Source organism: Erpetoichthys calabaricus, chromosome 3 (assembly GCF_900747795.2).
Source record: "Erpetoichthys calabaricus chromosome 3, fErpCal1.3, whole genome shotgun sequence".
Taxonomy (NCBI): domain Eukaryota; kingdom Metazoa; phylum Chordata; class Cladistia; order Polypteriformes; family Polypteridae; genus Erpetoichthys; species Erpetoichthys calabaricus.
The window spans coordinates 91,881,674-91,902,398 of NC_041396.2; the positions used below are offsets into that span (position 1 = coordinate 91,881,674).

Consider the following 20,725-nt stretch of genomic DNA (forward strand, 5'->3'; position numbering starts at 1 on the left):
AACATGTAATTTACATAGGTATCTGGATATTCTGAGAATAAGGATAGCAATCATCCATCTCCCTGCATATCCGGCTCCAGCTCACCAGCTGCTTGGCCACAATGCTTAAAAACAGCCATAATAATAATTCCTTACATTTATATAGCGCTTTTCTCACTATTCAAGGTGTTCTCCGTGCAGGAAGGACCCGGGAAGCAAACCCACAACCACCTTACTGCATCCTTACTGCCCATTAAAATTCTACACCCTGTAATTATTAAGCCAAAGGCCAGAAATGAAAAGAGAATTTATTTATTTTTTTGTGCAGTTATTGGGTATGACAGTTGGGGCAAAACACTACTTATATTGAAGCTTATACAGCATATGCTTTCAGTCTGAATGTGACAAATGGTTATCTATTGTCAGGTTGCTGAAATTGAAGTTACCAACCAGATGTTTGCCATGAGTGAGACTGAACCTGGTATCTTCCTCTACTATGCATCCTTTGATGGAATCCTTGGCCTATCGTATCCTTCTCTGGCGATTGGTGGAGCAACTCCGGTGTTTGACAACATGATGTCGGAGAATTTGGTGACAGAGGATGTCTTCTCTTTCTACCTCAGCTCGTATGTTTTCAAAAGTCTTATAAGAAAATTTTCTGTTATTTAAGGTAAAACAAAACTAAGGACAAGGTAGCACAATTAAGCAAAACTTTTATGAAGTAAAATAAGGACAAGGTAGGCTGTAGAATGTCAGAAGATGATTAGATGAAAGGATGAATGAATGAACAGATGATCAGCACCACTGACAATGAACAGATATAAAAGCAAATAACAATGTGGCAATAGACATACTGGTGGCCGAAGGCGGGGACCTTGGCGGTCCAATCCTCGGCCACAGAAGCTGGCTCTTGGGACGTGGAATGTCACCTCTCTGATACCCTAGGCCTCAGTTTGATGATCGACTTTGTGGTCGTGTCGTCGGACCTGCGGCCACATGTCTTGGACACTCGGGTGAAGAGAGGGGCGAAGCTGTCAACTGATCACCACCTGGTGGTGAGTTGGCTTCGATGGTGGGGGAGGATGCCGGTCAGGCCTGGTAGGCCCAAACGTGTTGTGAGGGTCTGCTAGGAACGTCTGGCAGAGCCCCCTGTCAGAAGTAGCTTCAACTCCCACCTCCGGCAGAACTTCAACCACGTTCCGAGGGAGGTGGGAGGCATTGAGTCCGAATGGGCCATGTTCCGTACCTCTATTGTTGAAGCGGCTGACCAGAGCTGTGGCCGTAAGGTGGTCGGTGCCTGTCGTGGCGGCAATCCCCGAACCCGTTGGTGGACACCGGCGGTGAGGGATGCTGTCAAGCTGAAGAAGGAGTCCTACCGGTCCCTTTTGTCCTGTGGGACACTGGAGGCAGCTAATAGGTACCGGCAGGCCAAGCGGAATGCGGCTTTGGTGGTTGCTGAGGCAAAAACTCGGGCATGGGAGGAGTTTGGGGAGGCCATGGAGAACGACTTTCGGACGGCTTCGAGGAGATTCTGGTCCACCGTCCAGCATCTCAGGAGGGGGAAGCAGTGCAGTGTCAACACTGTATATGGTGGGGATGGTGCACTGCTGACCTCGACTCGGGACGTTGTGGGTCGGTGGGGGGAGTACTTCGAAGACCTCCTCAATCCCACTAACATGCCTTCCAACGAGGAAGCAGAGCCTGGGGACTCGGAGGTGGGCTCCCCCATCTCTGGGACTGAAGTCACCGAGGTGGTCAAAAAACTCCTTGGTGGCAGTGCCCCGGGGGTGGATGAGATACGCCTGGAGTTCCTCAAGGCTCTGGATGTTGTAGGGCTGTCTTGGTTGACACGTCTCTGCAACATTGCATGGACATCAGGGACAGTGCCTCTGAATTGGCATACCGGGGTGGTGGTCCCCCTCTTTAAGAAGGGGGACCGGAGGGTGTGTTCCAACTACAGAGGGATCACACTCCTCAGCCACCCTGGAAAAGTCTATTCGGGAGTTCTGGAGAGGAGGGTCCGTCGGATAGTCGAACCTTGGATTCAGGAGGAACAGTGTGGTCTTCGTCCTGGTCGCGGAACAGTGGACCAACTCTACAACCTTAGCAGAGTCCTGGAGGGTGCATGGGAGTTCGCCCAACCAGTCTACATGTGTTTTGTGGACTTGGAAAAGGCATTTGACCGTGTCCCTCAGGGAATCCTGTGGGGGGTGTTCCGGGAGTATGGGGTACCGGCCCCCCTGATAAGGGCTGTTCGGTCCCTGTACAACCAGTGTCAGAGCTTGGTCCACATTGCCGGCAGTAAGCCAAACCCGTTTTCAGTGAGAGTTGGACTCCGCCAGGGCTGCCCTTTGTCACCGATTCTGTTCATAACTTTTATGGACAGAATTTCTAGGCGCAGCCAGGGTGTTGAGGGAGTCTGGTTTGGTTGACTCAGGATTGGGTCACTGCTTTTTGCAGATGATGTTGTCCTGTTTGCTTCATCAGGCCATGATCTTCAGCTCTCTATGGATCGGATCACAGCTGAGTGTGAAGCGGCTGGGATGGGAATCAGCACCTCCAAATCCGAGACCATGGTCCTCAGCCGGAAAAGGGTGGAGTGCCCTCTCAGGGTTGGGAGCGAGATCCTGCCTCAAGTGGAGGAGTTCAAGTATCTCGCGGGTCTTGTTCACGAGTGAGGGAAGAATGGAGCGTGAGATCAACAGGCGCATCGGTGTGGCGTCCGCAGTGATGCGGGCTCTGCATCGGTCTGTCTTGGTGAAAAAGGAGCTGAGCCGTAAGGCAAAGCTCTCAATTTACCAGTCGATTTATGTTCCTACCCTCACCTATGGTCATGAGCTATGGGTAGTGACCGAAAGAACGAGATCGCGAATACAAGCGGCTGAAATGAGTTTCCTCCGCAGGGTGTCTGGACTCTCCCTTAAAGATAGGGTGAGAAGCTCAGTCATCCGGGAGGGGCTCAGAGTAGAGCTGCTGCTCCTCCACATCGAGAGGAGTCAGATGAGGTGGCTCGGGCATGTGATCAGGATGCCTCCTGGACGCCTCCCTGGTGAGGTGTTTCGGGCACGTCCAACCGGGAGGTGGCCCCGGGGAAGACCCAGGACACGCTGGAGGGACTATGTCTCCCGGCTGGCCTGGGAACGCCTCGGGAATCTCCCGGAAGAGCTAGAAGAAGTGGCCGGGGAGAGGGAAGTCTGGGCATCTCTGCTCAAGCTGCTGCCCCTGCGACCCGACCTCGGATAAGCGGAAGAGGATGGATGGATGGATGGATGGATGGATGGATGGATGGATGGATGGATGGATGGATGGATGGATGGCAATAGACATACTGCTTGAGCAGCATGCAACACAGTTAATGTATGCATAACTGCAGTAAAAGGGGACACTTTCAAAAATATATAGTTAGCACAAACAATGAAATGTTTAAACAATAAAGCCTTTCAAAACAACTACCGTGTTCTGTCTGCTCTATTTTCTGAACAGTAAAATGTTATTTTGTCTATAGAAGTGAAATTATGCATTTAAACTAGTTTAATAAATTAGTTGAAGTGGTAAGATGCAGAACTTGCTAGACTTTTAAAAATGATAATTTAGTAGAACGGCCATGTTTCAAATTGAGTACCTTTAATCATCTGTCCTTTATTTCTCAGTTCTTGTAATTCCTTTTTCCAGTAACGGTCAGACTGGCAGCGTTGTAACTTTTGGAGGAACTGATCCATCTTACTACACTGGCCAAATCAACTGGGTTCCTGTAACATCTCAGACATACTGGGAAATCACCATGACAAAGTAAGGACATACTTATTATCTGCTTTAAATGTACACTAAAGTCAATTATCCAATTTTTTTCAATGAGAACATGTCTTGCATTATCTTAGATTTGTATTGCTACTTTTAAAAAAGGTAGTATTTCAACCATCTCAAGTGGATCATAAACTCCAGACTTAAATCATCCTTGAATTAAAACAACCTGTACACACACACACACATATATTTGCTTATTTTTCTAAACAATTTACATGATATAAGAAGTCTATCTCTTTTATACAAACACAAGATGTGTGCATCTGCTACAAAGTTTTCTGTGGTTAGGATTGCTGATGTCCATAGCCCAGCAATTCTTAGGATCTGTTCCTGAAGACTGTGTACCTTGAAAAAACTTTGAAAAAAAATACTGATTATTTAATGATACTTTATGGTTCTTTACGGTGTTGTGTGGTTCCTCGTAGAACTGTTGTTTGACAAGGCATCATTTCATTCTAGGAAGGGTTCTTTGCATATGAAGTTGGTTCTTTGTACTTTAAAAAAACCTCCTTATATGCAGAAAAAAAGTGAACACTTTAATGTATGATAGGCTGCCTACAGAGTAAGAAAACCTGGACTTAGCCTGTGTTATTGTATGCAGCAAGCGTTTATCTACAATCCTGACCTATTGGTATTTCACAAATCTGTTACGACCTATTCATTGTTATTTACTGTAAGAAGCCTGTTACAGATCTAAATAAATAAAGGTTCTTTCTTGAATCATCATGTGGGTACGTCTTTTCAGAACCAAGAGTGGTTACCCTATTGTATTGCCCTGAAGAACCAATCTGAAATGTTTATTTTTAAGAATGTAGCAGACACTGAAATGCTAACAAAGAGGTACAGTGCTAAACATTAGAACTGGTAACTAATTAGATAAAAGAAAAAATATTTAAGTAAAAGCTAAGGTTAATTTTCTGAATTATATGTTTGGTGGAAGAGAGTGGAAGGTCCATGCAACAAACATATTTTATGAATGGCAGAAATTGCAAACGTCTCTCATTTGAGAGTCAGGGATGTTAGCAGAATTGGTATACAGAATTCATTATATACATTTTTTTTACACTTCTTAAGACCAAACCAGAATCAAAGTCACAATACTAGTCAAAATAAAACTCAGAAATTAAATACTAATGTGTTCCTGATCATGTTATTGCAGCAACAAAGGAAATAATAACAAAACAATAAATGAACATCACATAGAAGTATATAGCTTAAAATGAATCAACCATGCATCCCTGACATGGTGTTAGGATCTCAGAATTGAAGTCCCCAATGTGACTTCTGTAATACTGTGAGCTGATTGTTACTTACGACAAAACCATTTATTTCTAAAACACATTTTCATACGCAGACTGTAGCTCAAAGTGATTTACAAGATGTCAAAGGAATAGTTGCACGAAAAGAAAAAAACAAATTAAATTAGATAAGTAGTAATAAATAAGTAATTAATGAGTAATAAAAAATACATCAATATGGGTTTACCTAACATAGATATATAATTAGTAGAAAAGTATCATTTTTACATACAGTATTGTATTCTAAGTCTCTAAAGATGAGACTTAGAACAACAACCAAAAAAAAAAACAACATACAGTTAAGTCTGAAGGAAAAAACTAAATCTGCAGGGGATCAGAAAATAAAAGGCCTCTCAGCCCCCACTGGGCATTCTACCTAATCTGCAAATAAGTATAATACAATCAAGTATTAGTTCAGTAACACTTTAGTTTAGGTACTGCAAAAATGCATTTATTATTCATTTTCTCTTATGTAACAAGACTTTAACACACACTTCTTTGGGTCTTCATAACACTTACAAAGCATCAGTGAAGTGTTCATATTTATCTTTGCAATGTGACCTATATAAAGAAGAAACAAAACAACGTCAAAAGGTTTGGGACACCAGCCTGCTGACACTGTATAATTGCAAAAGCTGTAAGCACAACAATACACACAAATTACGGATGCGTCTTTTCAGACGCGCCTATGGGTCCCAGGCAGGAAGGGGCGGGTCAAGGAGAGCAGATAATGGAAGTTATGTCAGTGCTGGAACAGCTGTCAATCTCACATTCAGCAGAGGAATGAAGAAAGAAAGCATTAGAATACAACACCAACCCCTAGTTCTGTGGGTAATTACTATCACCATAGCCCTTAAGCTGCCTCCAATGCATACGTGCATGATATCTAACAAAACTTCACTTTGGAGTGGTCTGAGGTGGCTTAACTAATACGCTTTTCTCTTGATATTACATATTTAGTATAAAACCCATGAAATCTTCATATTAACAAGGAATTTTACCATCATGTCTATATGCCACACTGACCAGAGTTGAATGACCCATCTACTGATGTTTTGTAAGCCTTTTGAAGACCAAAAGAAGCCTTTAAAGTCTTGTTACATAAAAGTAAATGTGTAATAAATAAATTTTTGCTGTGTCTAAACTAAAGTGTTACTATTAGTTCCATTATCCTATTTTCATATTTTCATATTGCCATGTCTTGAGTTCTGTTAGGTTTAAAAAGAAAATTATGCTATTACAGTATCTGCTTTCACAACTGATAAAGATAAGCAGAACAAAGCAAAGCAAAGCAAGAGACTAAGCATAACCCCAAAGCAGACAGTGCAAAGTGGGGGCTGTCATAGAAAAGAATGCCAGCTGTTCACAGGTACGTACAGTTACTTGAAATAAGCAACCTTCAGATAGCATTTCATCTGCTCAAATTTCAAACTCACACAAAGCAATAGTCCATTAAATGCATTTTGTCTTGAAAGACACACACTAGTCTTAGTCTCTATGCATAGCTCTTAACATGCTGGTAGTCTATAAAGTACTAACGTACATTAAATTTTGTACTGAAAAACAAAACATATTATATTAAAACATCCTATATACACATCTTAGTTTTGCAAACAGGTCTCGCAAATATAATTGCAGGTAATAAAGTAACAGTTAATTATATATGGTAATTATACTGTTTATGCTTTGTGCAGAGACATACATTTCATGTTCTGTGTATGTTTATCACCCTTTAGGAGCTGCTCCAGTAACTTTCAAAGTTGACACTCCTGCTGTTACACTTATTGGTACCTCTAAACTGCTTTCAGTGTGTTTCTCTCTACCATAAGACAATGAATCTGTTCGATAAGAATATTAGAAGATAGTCATCTTTGTATATGTTACGTAATTTATGTTTGGATATACTAGGGATTGGAGTGTTTTCTTCTGACCTAATTCATATATTTGACTATATATTACAAAGCCTTAATCTGGTTATGTCTAGAGGCCATTGAGAAAACTATTTTCCAGAACACACACAGATTTAGAAATGGAGGTATCCAGTCCAAGTAATTCATTCCTATGTCTATCAATAAAAGTCAAAAATAAATAAATAAATAAATTTATTTTAAAAAAAGAATATAAAACATTTTGACTTGAAGGATGAACATTGGGTCAAGACTGACAAGGCCTCCCAGGGTCAGGTGGTTTACACAGTGAGGCAGAGGCGGGGCTACTGTTATCCCAGGTGGAAGTGACATCATTGGTCCTCTAGATAGTTCTCCTGTATTCAAAAGCTTATGGAAAATGTGTTAGTGTTGGTGTTACAGTAAATTCTTCTCTTTAATTTTCCCCATGCCCCATACCTGCGAGATACGCCCTGAACTTGCCCTAAGCTACATATACAGTATAATTGTTGTGTCCATCTGTGTGTTTTTGCATTACAGCATTAAAATTAATGGCTCTCCAGTTGCTTGCACCTCTGGATGCAAGGCTATTGTGGATACAGGCACGTCTAATATTGTGGGACCCAACACAGACATCAACAGCATTAACGCAGCAATCGGAACCAGTCCAGGCAACTTTGGGCAGGTATGTCAGCTAGTTAAACTTCTATGCAAACATTTTGTTTTAGTTTCAATTATAATTCTCATATAAAGTTCATCAATAAGCTCAATTGCATGTTTTTCAATAAAGAAAAAGCCATACAGACAAAATACTGGACCAAATAACAGTTTCAGATCCTATTTATAAGTAGTATGTTTGCATGGTCAATAGTAGCGTTCAGTTACAGTATACTCCAATTACCTGGAACCTTGTGGAAAAAACCTTGAGAAAAATGTACCTTGAAGGAGAGCATATGACTGATTTTTAAAAACATTTTATTGGGATGCCAGTCTTAGTTCAAGTGTGCAGTATAAGTCTAATAATGTATTACTCAATTCAGCACTAGCTACTTAGTTATTTAATATTAACCTGTTTTCTTATTTTCATATGTCTCCATCTGTCAATCCATTTTCTGAAACTAGCTATTCCATTTATTGTTCCGAAGGGGGTAAGCTTAACCAACCAGCAATAAGAACTTTCCTGGAAAAGTTGCCAGTTCTTCACAGGCACATAAAGTTACATGGAAAGATCAACTTGGAGATATAATCTGAGCTGACCACATGTCTTCAGTATGGTTGGAAAACCATACAAAATCAGGAATTACAAACAAACTTCCTAAAATAGGGAAACCAATTAAGGATATAATGTGGGGTCATGTACTGAGATGCGGGGTTTACTTGCTGCATCTCTGTGTTTTCCTGATGTTTGCTTTATTCTTTAATAGCTTAAGACAGATTACAAATGGCATTTATGCACATTACCAAGCAAAACCTGTGCTTGAAATTGTTAACTCTAGATTTTAAATCAATACATGCTCTATCAGGTGGTCTTACCTGTTATAACTATTATAGAACAGCTTTTAAAGATAATTCAACAATTAGGTTAATGTATTTTAAACCCCTAGGAGGACCACAAAATAATATGTGGTTATTTCTTCTTAGTTTCTGGATAGACTTAGGTTCCATGAAAGTCTGAATTGTATTATGAAAGTGTGGGACTGGATGAGTAGCTATGCATTTCAACTTCACCACTCTAAAAGCTTTTTCTATTTAATTTTACAGGCTATGGTGAATTGCAACAATATACAAAGCCTGCCCAATGTTGTCATCACCCTCAATGGATATGAGTTTTCTCTGCCACCATCTGCCTACATTTCCCAGGTAACCTAACAGCAGTCATTTTAAAAGCATTTGGTTAAAACATGATATCCACAAAAATACATGACTCCACCTAATGAAGTATATTATTATGTTTATCCCAATTATGTAAAAGTGTATGGTCAAAAAATACTTAGTTACATTAATGGATTACATGAGGAGTGTGAGTGACTAGGCAAGTGTGTTTTCCAACATTTAAAATGTAAATTTAAGCAATACATTGTTGATTAGGTTAAATTGCAATTCATTTATTAAATAAATTAAAATATTAAAACAAACAAATAATTACACTAAAAACAGGAGAAACTAAATTTAATTACACACAAAACCAAATCATTTTAATCATAAATCAGAACATAAAATCCAAATGGAAATGGTCAAAGACCTGCCAGCTTACAAAACAAGGAAGCAGGAAAGGGAAAGCAAACAACAAGAACAAGAAAGCTAATGCCTCAGCAACATCCAGAGACATCTCAGACCTTAATGGAGACCAGAGGAAGCCACAACAACGTCAGGAGGCAATAGCTACTTGGGATCTACATGCTAAAAACAAGAAAGATAAATTTTACTAACATTTTTAAAAGATAAAAAGAAACTGATAAATGATTATAAAGCAAAAACACTTAAAAAACTATTAAATACAAAAAGAAAAAAGTTAACAAAATATTCTCATTAAAAAATAACAAAATTATTCACAGAAAGGCAAAAAAAAAAAAACAAACAAGAATTAAAGACACTAAAGCCAAGGATGAAGCCCATGTAAAATAATAACAATCACGAGTTTTGATTTGCCTTTGAATTAGTTTGCCAAACTCTGATCTTTGTGCATCAATCAATACCTATACTGACACATGAGAGAAAGTAAAAAGGAAATAAAAATGACATGGACAATTGAAAGTCAATAAATGGGCCAAAGGTCAAAACCAGCAGACGGGAAGATCTTTTGTCAAAGCCATAGTGCAATCTAAAAATTCCCAGTCAAAAACAATAGTGGGGAATCATAAAACCAGGATGGACTAAACAAAGATCTTTTGATGCAGCAAAACAAGGTTTACCCATCAAGCTCAGATACTCCTGAAATAGCCAGGGTGATCTTTGCATCATCACAAATTTGACATCACAAACAAGTGTGCCTCAGGGAATTCTGTGAAGATCTCCACAGAGATGGCAGAAACAGAACCCCAACACACCGTTGGCCAAACTTAAAGCAATACTGCATTGCGATAGAACGTGATTCAATAATAAACTTAGATTGTAGACTAAATGATATCCCAAATTTGAACTCTTTGACTCTCCAAACCTTATAATCCATATATATATTGATAGGAACTACATAGGAATTTGCATAAAACAAAAATGCTAAAAGTTGGACATTATAACAACACCTAAGTCACCATCACCGAAATTGCCCCTTAAAGTATCCTCCACCACTTTGTTCTTAATTTCATCAAATGTATGAATCAGACACTACATAAAGTGATAAAGGTTCAGGTGAAATGTAAATTTTATAACATCTTTAGATTTAACAACTTTAAAGATTTTCAGAGGACATGGGTATCACACTAGCTCCTGGTATCTAATTATACATTTTAAAAATGTTCTTTATTTAACAGAAGAGTTCTGGCTGTTCTACTGGTTTTGGACTGAATGGAAAGGACCAGTTGTGGATTTTGGGGGATGTGTTCATCAGAGAATGGTACTCTATCTTCGACAGAGCTAACAACAGAGTTGGTTTTGCAAAGTCTGTTTAAAATACATGTTTATGCATCTGTTTGTTTTAATTTGATTCTATATTTGAAGACTTATGTTTTTCCTGCACTTTAAAAGTGGAAATATATTCTCATCTATAGAATTTGAATAAAAATTGTTATCAACATTCACAAATGTAATTGGCCTTCAGTAAGATGGTAAGTTTCCAGGTAATAAGATGGCTAGAATGAGAAGAAGACTGCATAGATAAATTAAATGTTTTCTTATGTTTCTTCAAAATGTAATTTGAACCATCATTTAAAAATTCTAATTTGTCTATGTGGAAAAATTGAGTCAATGAATGTATTTCATTTTGTTACTGCTTTTACACTCATATGAACACACACTAATTAAGGAGACAATATGGTTCCAAGAAAAATAAATTTGTTATGAAAAAATGTTTAGGAGCTTTTTTCTTTCATGGGCATTTTTTGCTTTAAAATTAAATGATGAGCAACATGGTTTGGCTGCTGTGATGGGGTTGCATCCTGTTCAGGTGCTGTTCCTGCCTTGCACCTAATGCTTGCTGGGATAGGCTCCAACTGCCCCACAACCCTGCTCTTGATAAGCTTGTTAGGAAAACTGATGAATGGTTGGTAATTTTAAATGATTAGGTTGCTTCACCCCCTGCTTGCTTTCTTATTTTTTTTTGTGAGTATACTTTTTTGCATTGTTCATGGTTAATCTTTTTTTTTTTATTTGGTGAAGTCAATTTTCATATTCAACTTGTACTGAATAATGTTGAAGTTCATTCACATCTTCACGCAATCCAATGATTGTTTTTTATCAGAACTACCATTCAGTGTTCTTTTTTTACACACTGCTATGGCTTATTTACCCAGGGACAACTGGGATTGTGCACCATGTGGTGTCATCAAAGCAACTGTATAAAGGTCAGCATCATTCACTTCCTGGTTTTTCAAGAATATGGATAGATGTTGGTATTTGTTATTCATAATTAACATTCTCACAGAAGACTTGACTTTGGTTTAGATTTGGGCACTGAGAAAAGGAAGGATAGACTTTCTGGTAGAAACTCTACTTGTCTTACAGCTCATGTCTCATCTTCTGGTCCCTTACTTATTAAAATTTAGACTGCTTTCCACTGTGGCAGTACACTAAGACCTAAAATTTCAATAAGGAACAGCAGAACTGCCAATCCTCATTTTCCAAAGTTTAAAAATTATTGCAGAAATTTTAAAAATGTCAAAATTACAAAAAGGCAAATACTAATTAGCAAAATAAAAAGTACTGTATAATAAATATTATTTAATTATTTTCAAATCCAAAATAAATACTATAAAACACGAATCAGAATCAAAAAGCCAAGGATCCAAAATAAAGTTGTAAAAATATCAGTAAACTAACAAGAGAAATGGAAACACAAACTGTGAGCCAAACAACAAGAGGAGAGTCAGCTAATGTCTCAGCAAATGCCTGCTAAGCTCTTAAATCAGGATTCCAATAAATACAGATATATTGGTGGGTGGCACTGCTCTCCTGGGCTTAATTAAAAAAAAAGGAAAAGGAGAATGTAAACAACAACATTGAAGAAGTTAACAAAGATGTCTCTACTTTATTTCAGTCTTTACTTATGTTTATTTGCAGAAGAAAGGGCATGAATATTAGATACTGTATGAAAAAATACAACCTGAACAATTCAAATCAGGGTCGCACAGTAAGCATCATATAAGTTAGTTATATGTTTAGTTGTTATAGTCTTTGTCTTCATAAGCAATGTGTGATGGTGTATATAGAACAGTAGATGGCAAATCTGGCCAAGATGTCACCACTTTCTGGTAAAATCGTTTCCTTTATAGGGTGCATTTGATGGCTGTTTTATGTAAGATCTTTAATTAGCTGAAATCGGAAAACTGATAAATTCCCAATGCCTGGTTAGTTGTCAGTGAGGTTACATTTAGCTACTATTAGAAAGACGTTGATATTCAAAGTCCTAACTTCTATTTCACATTTTCTTACAATCATATACACACTAGTTAGGTTTGCTGAGCTTAAACACATACTGTATATTACATAGATAAGACAGCAATAGTCTTAATATTTATTTTTACGCTTATCTTTGCAGAATTCATTAATCTGTTTGCATTCATTACAAAGTCTTATCCATTTTCTGGCAAACACCTGATGCCCTACATATCAGCCATTATTTCTGTAGTTGTTCTGTAGTTCCTTTGTAATCTATGAGCTAATTCTACCTTTCCTGTATGATCTTTGGGTGCACAGGTTATTCACTTTAAAGCTACATCTAAATAATCCTAAAGAAAAACACTAATATAAAACACACAAATTAAATATTATCAGTCATATTTATCAAACTGTTAGTTTTTATCCTTTTCACAGGTACCTACAATATGTGGTTTTACCCTCCAGGACAACCTATTATGTGGTTGAGCGCATTTTCAGCAGCATAAAAAGCTTGGAAATACAGGATGACCTTGGAATAGAACCGCTGCTGCTCCACACTGATAGCAGCTAGTGTGGGTAGTTTGGGCATGCAGTTTTCTCCCATGTGAGGTGCATTAAGTACAAGCCACTTGGAAAGAACTAAAGGGTAGACCCCAGCTTATATTTGTTGGCTGGAGTATTAACATCTGGATATTTCCTAGTGTTATGATATGATAAAAAGTTAATACATCTTTTCCGACGTTTGTATGGTTCTTTACATTTGAACCGCAATGATTTCAAATTTATTATTAGTTTTGTATCTTTTTATTTGAACATATTTTATTTTTTATTTTTGTTTTATTTGATATCCTTCCATGATCAACACCATTTTGTGGCTTTGTTGCTTCAATGCCTCAAGCCCTTCCTAGCTTGGTCAGAGAAGTCACATTTCATGATGTCATCAATGTGACAGCTTTAAAACAAGTGCTGTGTTGCAACTGGTATTAAGATTGTGGATACCTACAACCACACTCTCTATCATTTTGTCTGATACTCTCATATTTTTGGCTTTGACTTTGTACTCTCTGTCTTTGACTTTAGAATTTTGAGTAACGTTTCGGATTCAGTGCCTAGTACTTTTTTCAACCTCATGGCTTTTTGAACCCACTGCTTTCGACTGATATTTTTTTCTTCAGGCCTTTACTGCTAGCTTCCTGGGTTTCTGCTTTTCAGCTTTGCACAACATCAAGTAGGAGCTCGAGGAAGTGTTTGGAAATGTCCTCCTCAATCTTTGTTTGTTAGAGATGCATCCCTCACTGGTAAAAGCGGATTGGAAATAATGTTGATGATGATGATGAGGATTATTATAATACTGATTTTTGTACAAAATGAACATATCAAAACAAATATGACCACAAAATAAACAATACTGAAAGTATGTTATGGAGTTTGGTGTATAAAAATGATGTCTATGTTGGCACAGAGATGGACTAAGCCCAACAATAAACATCAAATGAAATGAAAAAGCACAACGCCCAAGGGAAATAAAGGACTCATCAGCACACCTGAAAGTTTTCTGACACTGTTCAGTATTTATGATGGTAGGCTTAAACGGAATTTTTTCTATGTGACTAGAACTGAAGGAATATACACACTGCTCCTTCAACACCCTGTATATGTACACAATTCTTATGAAAAATGTAATTTTGATACAAGTAATTGCACTAAATAACCAAACACAGACAAACCGCAAATTTCGGTCTCTCACCTTCCTCAATGTCCAAGGCTGTTCTTTTATGTTGCAAACTTTTGTTAAATAAAAATTTAAATGATTTTAAAGCAAGCCCTGCAATAGGATGGCCCAAATGTCTAGGGTTGGTTCCTGCTTTTCATCCAGAGCTGCTTGGATTGGCTTTGGACACTGTAGCAGTGAACTTCACTAATGTGTACGAGAATGTTCTATTGTGATTATAAAACAAAATACATTTATGCAGACATTTTATCATGTTATGTTCAAAAAAGAAGCTTTTGCAGAACATTTTAAGTAAGTATGCATTTAGTACAGTTAGAAGAAAATTTGTTACAATTAGTTTATTAGGTTTTATTGTTATGTGTACAGAGTACAGTGAAATTCTCACTTTTTTATGTTAATCAACATGGAACACATCAGCACTCTGGTGCCAGGATTAGCGAGTATAAATAACCTTGAAACATCTGCAAATCTGTAAGCACTATTGACTTTCAAATGCTGGTAACGGCTGAAGACACCATTGTTTCATTTGAATATATTTTAGATCAATACAAGTTAAATACTGAATTTTTTTGTGCATGTGTGTCAGTATATGGCCCATTTATATGTATCTTGATTCTAATTAAAGCTAAATCCACTGTCTTTGAATGTGTTCAGATTGCTAGCTCTTCTGATAAATGCATATCAATCAATACAAATTCTTCACAGATAGGAAATCTGTGAAATGGAGGGTGTAGTGGGGTGAATGATGAGGCAGGGCAAAAGCCAAATGCTTGGGGTGGGAACTGGGAAAAACCCTGTCTAATTTCAACAAAAATGTTAAACAAAATACATACTCAATGATGCTGTCTGTCTACAGCAATTACCTTGGAATAGTTCTCTTTTTAAAGGACACACTCTTTATTTTTCTTTCTCTCTCTCTTTCCCTCTTTATGGCAGTCAAATTAAGACGCCACCTTCCGAGATTGTGTTCCTTTTACATTGTGTGGAACAGAAGGGGCCTGGGATTTCTTGGTTTTGTTGCCTTCAAGGGGCAGTTCATTTATGCGGTGAGGAACACAGGAGACAAGACTGTTAGTGACCCCTCTCATGTCAGGGTTATACCACATAACTTAAGTGAGCCTGGAAGGCAACACTCTGGCATGCATGAATGCCAATGGTTAAGATGAAAGTCAGAGAAAAATCAAAATAATTATGAAAATATTACAGACATCCTTGGCAGTGGAAATGCAAGCTGCTCTTGGTTGATGCCCTTGGAAATGGGCATTAGAAAGGTCCAAAATTAAGCTTTCCTCAGAAAGATTAAGGAAAGGTTTGATGCTGCAAAGGAGAAACCATTGCTCCTCATACATTGCTGAGCCTAAAGCAGGGAAAAAATTCTAGGCCAGAAATTATATTAATCCATTCAGCCATCCTGTATGAATGCCGCTAAATCCAGTTCATAGTCCTTGTGCTAGATTTAATAACAGATTTTAAAGCACATGCTTCTGATACCAGTTTGAAAAAAAATTATCATGTTTGTTTTAAGATGTAGGTTGTCAGGTTAATTTAAAAAGTATATTGGCAAATCATGGCATTAAAGTTGATTTGGTGAGGTAATTAATTTACAAGTTCTCTCAACTTTTATTGAAAGAAAGAAAGAAATGTATTTAGGCGAACTGCAAATAATGGGTCAGACAAATTGAGCGAGAAATAATTGAGAGAGTAATAATATTCAAACTAAGCAACAGGCAAACGGAAACACTTATCTGGGTAATAACTGAAATTGATACCCATAAATCTATAAACATAAGTTGGCATTATCACTTTAATTATAGTACTAGCTGTACCCATCTAAGACGGGTTAAAATCAAAGTAATCAACATAGACGTCGGTGTTAACATTTGCACTACACCATGCAAGGTGTCTGTCTCTGTTATGTGCCATTTGGTATGGGATTTGTTAAAGCAGTGTTAATGTTTGTGATGTGCCATCTACTGGAATGACAGGGACATAGCAACTGGATGTACACACAGACACTTATCCTTTAGTCAAGATGGAAAAATCAAAAATACCAAGCTTTAATTAATTCTGAACTAGCTTGTAGGATATTAGATTTGTAGGGTAATGCTTTTGCCCTTGCATGTAATACAAAATGTAATGACAAGTATAATTGGCAGAGAGGTCTTGAATGGATTTGTAAATCATTTAAGCTATATATCGAGGCAATGCATAAAGGGGTCGTTTTTACTGAATATACAGTAATAGAATGATCAGGTCAGTCTTTGACTGGTAGTTTGCAGTCGTGGATATGGATATTATAAAATGAAATGTCCATTTAAATTGAATGCATAAACATAATGAAAAGTTTATTTTGGCTCATTGTAGACAGTTGAAATAAACTGAAAATAAATACAGTATGTTAATTTTACTGACATTGACCCTGTAGGAGTGACTGTGCCCGGTGAGTTCCTCATCCAGGTTTCGTTCCTACCTTGTGCTCAATGCTGTAAGGGGCTCACTGTGGCCTCATACTGAAATGAGGTGGCTCAAAAAATGACAGTATGCGGTATTGTCATATGCCTCTGTTTCTAAAGCACAGGTGTCGAACTCCGGTCCTCGAGGGCTGCAGTGGCTGCATGTTTTCATTCTAACCATCTTCTTCATTAGTGAGCCATTTTTACTGCTAATTAACTTCTTTTGCTTTAGTTTTAATTCACTTGACTCAGGCCCCTTGTCTCTTTTTCCTTAATTAGTAACCAAACAATAATGAGACATCAAACAAGCCACCATATGACCAGCTCACCTGTGCCCACACAATATCTGAAAATAAATAAAGGTGAAGGTCTCAGTAAGGTTGGCCTCTCAGGTCATCAAAACATTTTGTTGGTGTTCTTAGAAAAAACAGAAAAATCAACAGATTTGGAAATGTCTGCTGTGGCAGAATGAGAGCAGCAACAACCCATTGAATTAAACAACGGGCTTAATTAACTGCAAGAATCAGCTTCTCATTAAGAGACTGTTTGGAGTGAAATTGGTTGGAGTTTAAAATGTATAAACGGTGCATACACACAGAAATGTTGCATACGAACATTTCCACGCTCAAATCGCGATGTATAAAACCTAAACTTGGCGTAAAGCCACGCACATTTCCACGGTACCTCATACCCTGGTGTATGCAATTTCTCTGCTCGGTTTTGCAGACTGGCGGCACCCAGCATCAAAGCAGTGCTACTGTTCCTGTGTGGTCACCCTTTCTTTCTTAGATCTACATTTATAAATACACTGAAACTAACTGCATATTGTTTATTAGTGTAATGCATCTGATTATAATTAACCTGCAGCAATATAATGGCCCAGGGACTAGCCATAGTATTCCAAATACCATAACTGCTTTAGCGTTGTAACTCTCACTGCATCTTCTTCTTCTTTCAGCTGCTCCTGTTAAGGGTTGCCACAGCAGATCATCTTTTTCCATATTACTCTCACTGCACCACTCGAAGTATTTATATCACTGTATCTGAGTGGGGAATCACAGCAGCAGCTGATTGGAAAGAGAATTATCGGTATACAACATGAAACAGACGCTGCTTCAGCAACGCTTCAGAGACTTCCGTGTACGGACTTCGCAATTTAGAAAAAGTTTCATCCCAAGAATAATTCTTTGCATTTATATAGCGCTTTTCTCACTACCCAAAGTGCTCAGCAATTGCAGGTTAAGGGCATTGCTGAAGGGCCCAACAGAGCAGAGTCCCTTTTGGCATTTACGGGATTTGAACCGGCAACCTTCCGATTGCCAGTGCAGATCCCTAGCCTCAGAGCCACCACTCCATCCTAACTATAAATGCACTCAATCAGTCCATCAAGTGCTCCTTGTAGAACTGTTTACTTATAAGTACAATTACTTCATGGGCGGCACGGTGGCGCAGTGGTAGCGCTGCTGCCTCGCTGTTAGGAGACCCGGGTTCGCTTCCCGGGTCCTCCCTGCGTGGAGTTTGCATGTTCTTCCCGTGTCTGCGTGGGTTTCCTCCCTCAGTCCAAAGACATGCAGGTTAGGTGGTTTGGCGATTCTAAATTGGCCCTAGTGTGTGTTTGGTGTGTGGATGTGTTTGTGTGTGTCCTGCGGTGGGTTGGCACCCTGCCCGGGATTGGTTCCTGCCATGTGCCCTGTGTTGGCTGGGATTGGCTCCAGCAGACCCCCGTGACCCTGTGTTCAGATTCAGTGGGTTGGTAAATGGATGGATGGACAATTACTTCATTGTAAACTTGCACTACAGTTATAATATTGTACAACCTGCGCCACTTTATAAAGCGCGTATTTACATATGATGACGATATCATTTTTAAGATGAAATGCAGCAAAATATGTTGATTATATTATACAGATAAAACTTTAACTTCATTTAAATAATCTGTATTGTTAATAATTAAACATGTGAGGACATGGTGCCACAGCGCTAGCAGATTCCTCCCACAGTCCAAAGACATGCAGGTTAGGTGGATTGGCGATTCTAAAAATTGGCCCTAGTGTGGGTTGGCACCCTGCCCGGGATTGGTTCCTGCCCTGTGTTGGCTGGGATTGGCTCCAGCAGACCCCCGTGACCCTGTGTTCGGATTCAGCGGGTTGGAAGATGGATGGATTAAAGTGGAAATTTCGAGATTAAAGTTGACATTTCGTGCTTTTTTCCCCACTGTGTGCCTATTTTTTTTTGTCTGTACCCTAATAAGCTTTCATATGACACTCTGACAGTGGGCTACGACTCGCCTTTTCACGGCGACTTTGATATGTGATTTCTTTTTTATTTCGGGCACTGTGCAACTTTGTGAACTTGAGCTTTCGAGTTTCTCTGACACTCTGTCACTCGATCAACTTCCTTTTGTTGATTATACCACTGTTTAAACCAACAAATAGTACATTTTTCCTTTGCCTCCACTTGGTATTCGCTGAAATTCTTATATTTTTATATATATTCTTATATTTTCCCCTGTGCTTTTCCCATTGTCTTTTCACAGAAGGCTATTTATATTGATTTGCATATTCAAAGAGGCGTAATTCTGGGAGGAGTAGGGGCGGGACAGAAGGCGCGTGCACGTGCGTTACTTTCATGCTGATTGGGATTTATGTAGCGGAAGAACATGGAAGTTTGCGTACGTACAGATTCCTGCATCTGGATTTTTCTGTGCGTACGCACATTCCCACTTTTGTGCTTACACCATGTTATAGTGTGAGTTCTACGCATGGCGTTATACATGAGGCCCCAGGACTGGAGTTCGACACCCGTGTAAAGGATGTCACTTATTATTTTCTAATCCTTAAATCCAAGCAATGGTAAACATATTCAAGAATTATTTAAGAATGGAATATGACTTACTTCTTGTACCTGAATTTTTCATTCATGTGATAATGAAAATACCTAATATTGAGGACAACGAAAACAATAACCATGTTATTGTCACTATTATGTGGAAGTTTAAAAATCAGTAATAAATATGACAAGCTTCTAAAGAATTCATAGAAGTCAGCATAAAAAAGAAGCCCACACAAAGCATTGTGCCTTCACTTTTGTCAGCACAAACCACCATTTCAGACTTTAAGCTTCTTTGCTTGTAAAAGTGTCATGTTTACTTCCCAACTGATGATTTATAACATAATGGGTAATACAAAAGATAATGGCCCAAAATAGCTTAACATAGGTTCACTTAGCATCTAAATATTATGTATTTAGTTGGCAATTGAAAATGAATGTGAAGAATATGAATTTTTATACTATATTATGAAGGTTTAAGTAATGATTTTTTATGTAATTGTTTCAACTACCTTGAAGGTGTAATCTATAAAACAAAGCAGAATAAAAAATAAATAAATAAAACCACTAAAGAAGAACAGAGTACATTACAAAAAAAATGAAATTTAAGCAAGTGAAAAGTATTTATATCATCAGATTAAATCTTGTTTTCTTTATTGTAAGAATTATTGACATCAAAACATTTGTATTAATGGTTATTTAGCTTATTTTAAGAAATCTTGACAAGTAAATTTTGCTTACCTCATCGACAGATTTTTTTGCTAAATAAAAGCAAAACAACTCTCATTTCCTGTATAGTTCCCTAACAGTAGATGGGACAATTAGTTGAGAAACATCCATTTACTTTTAGAGCCAATTAAACCAATTCTGAACTGGGAGTTCTTAGTCTGTCCTAGTAGAAAAGGACACAAGCTGAACAGTTCCATACTGGGTAGTAGTGTAATCATGCAATATACAGTAATATACTGTATCACCATAAAATATATAGGATAGCAAATATTTTAAAGAAGGGACTGTACAGAAAGCAAAAAGAACAGCATTCCACATTGATGTTTTAAAAACGATGAAAGTTAGTTGATAATGGTATCCTTATGGCAATATAACCATTTCTGTATCTGTGTGATTTAATAGTGAGTCCCCAGAGTAAAGAAGATGTGAGGCATTGTGGTTACAATGAAATTATTTACAGGATGATCTTTAAATGGCTTATCT

The 20,725-nt window shown here is 38.1% G+C and overlaps 1 protein-coding gene across 1 annotated transcript in view; it reads left to right on the forward strand.

Annotated features, from left to right (window-relative positions):
• Window positions 1-20,725, forward strand: part of LOC114648223 (uncharacterized) — a 62,190-nt gene that overhangs the window by 20,484 nt on the left and 20,981 nt on the right. Inside the window, exons 5-10 of the mRNA XM_028797121.2 lie at window positions 406-605; window positions 3,652-3,768; window positions 7,508-7,652; window positions 8,729-8,827; window positions 10,438-10,565; window positions 12,935-13,065. Coding sequence (XP_028652954.2) covers window positions 406-605; window positions 3,652-3,768; window positions 7,508-7,652; window positions 8,729-8,827; window positions 10,438-10,565; window positions 12,935-13,065 — 820 coding nt within the window. The remainder of the gene's footprint in view (window positions 1-405; window positions 606-3,651; window positions 3,769-7,507; window positions 7,653-8,728; window positions 8,828-10,437; window positions 10,566-12,934; window positions 13,066-20,725) is intronic.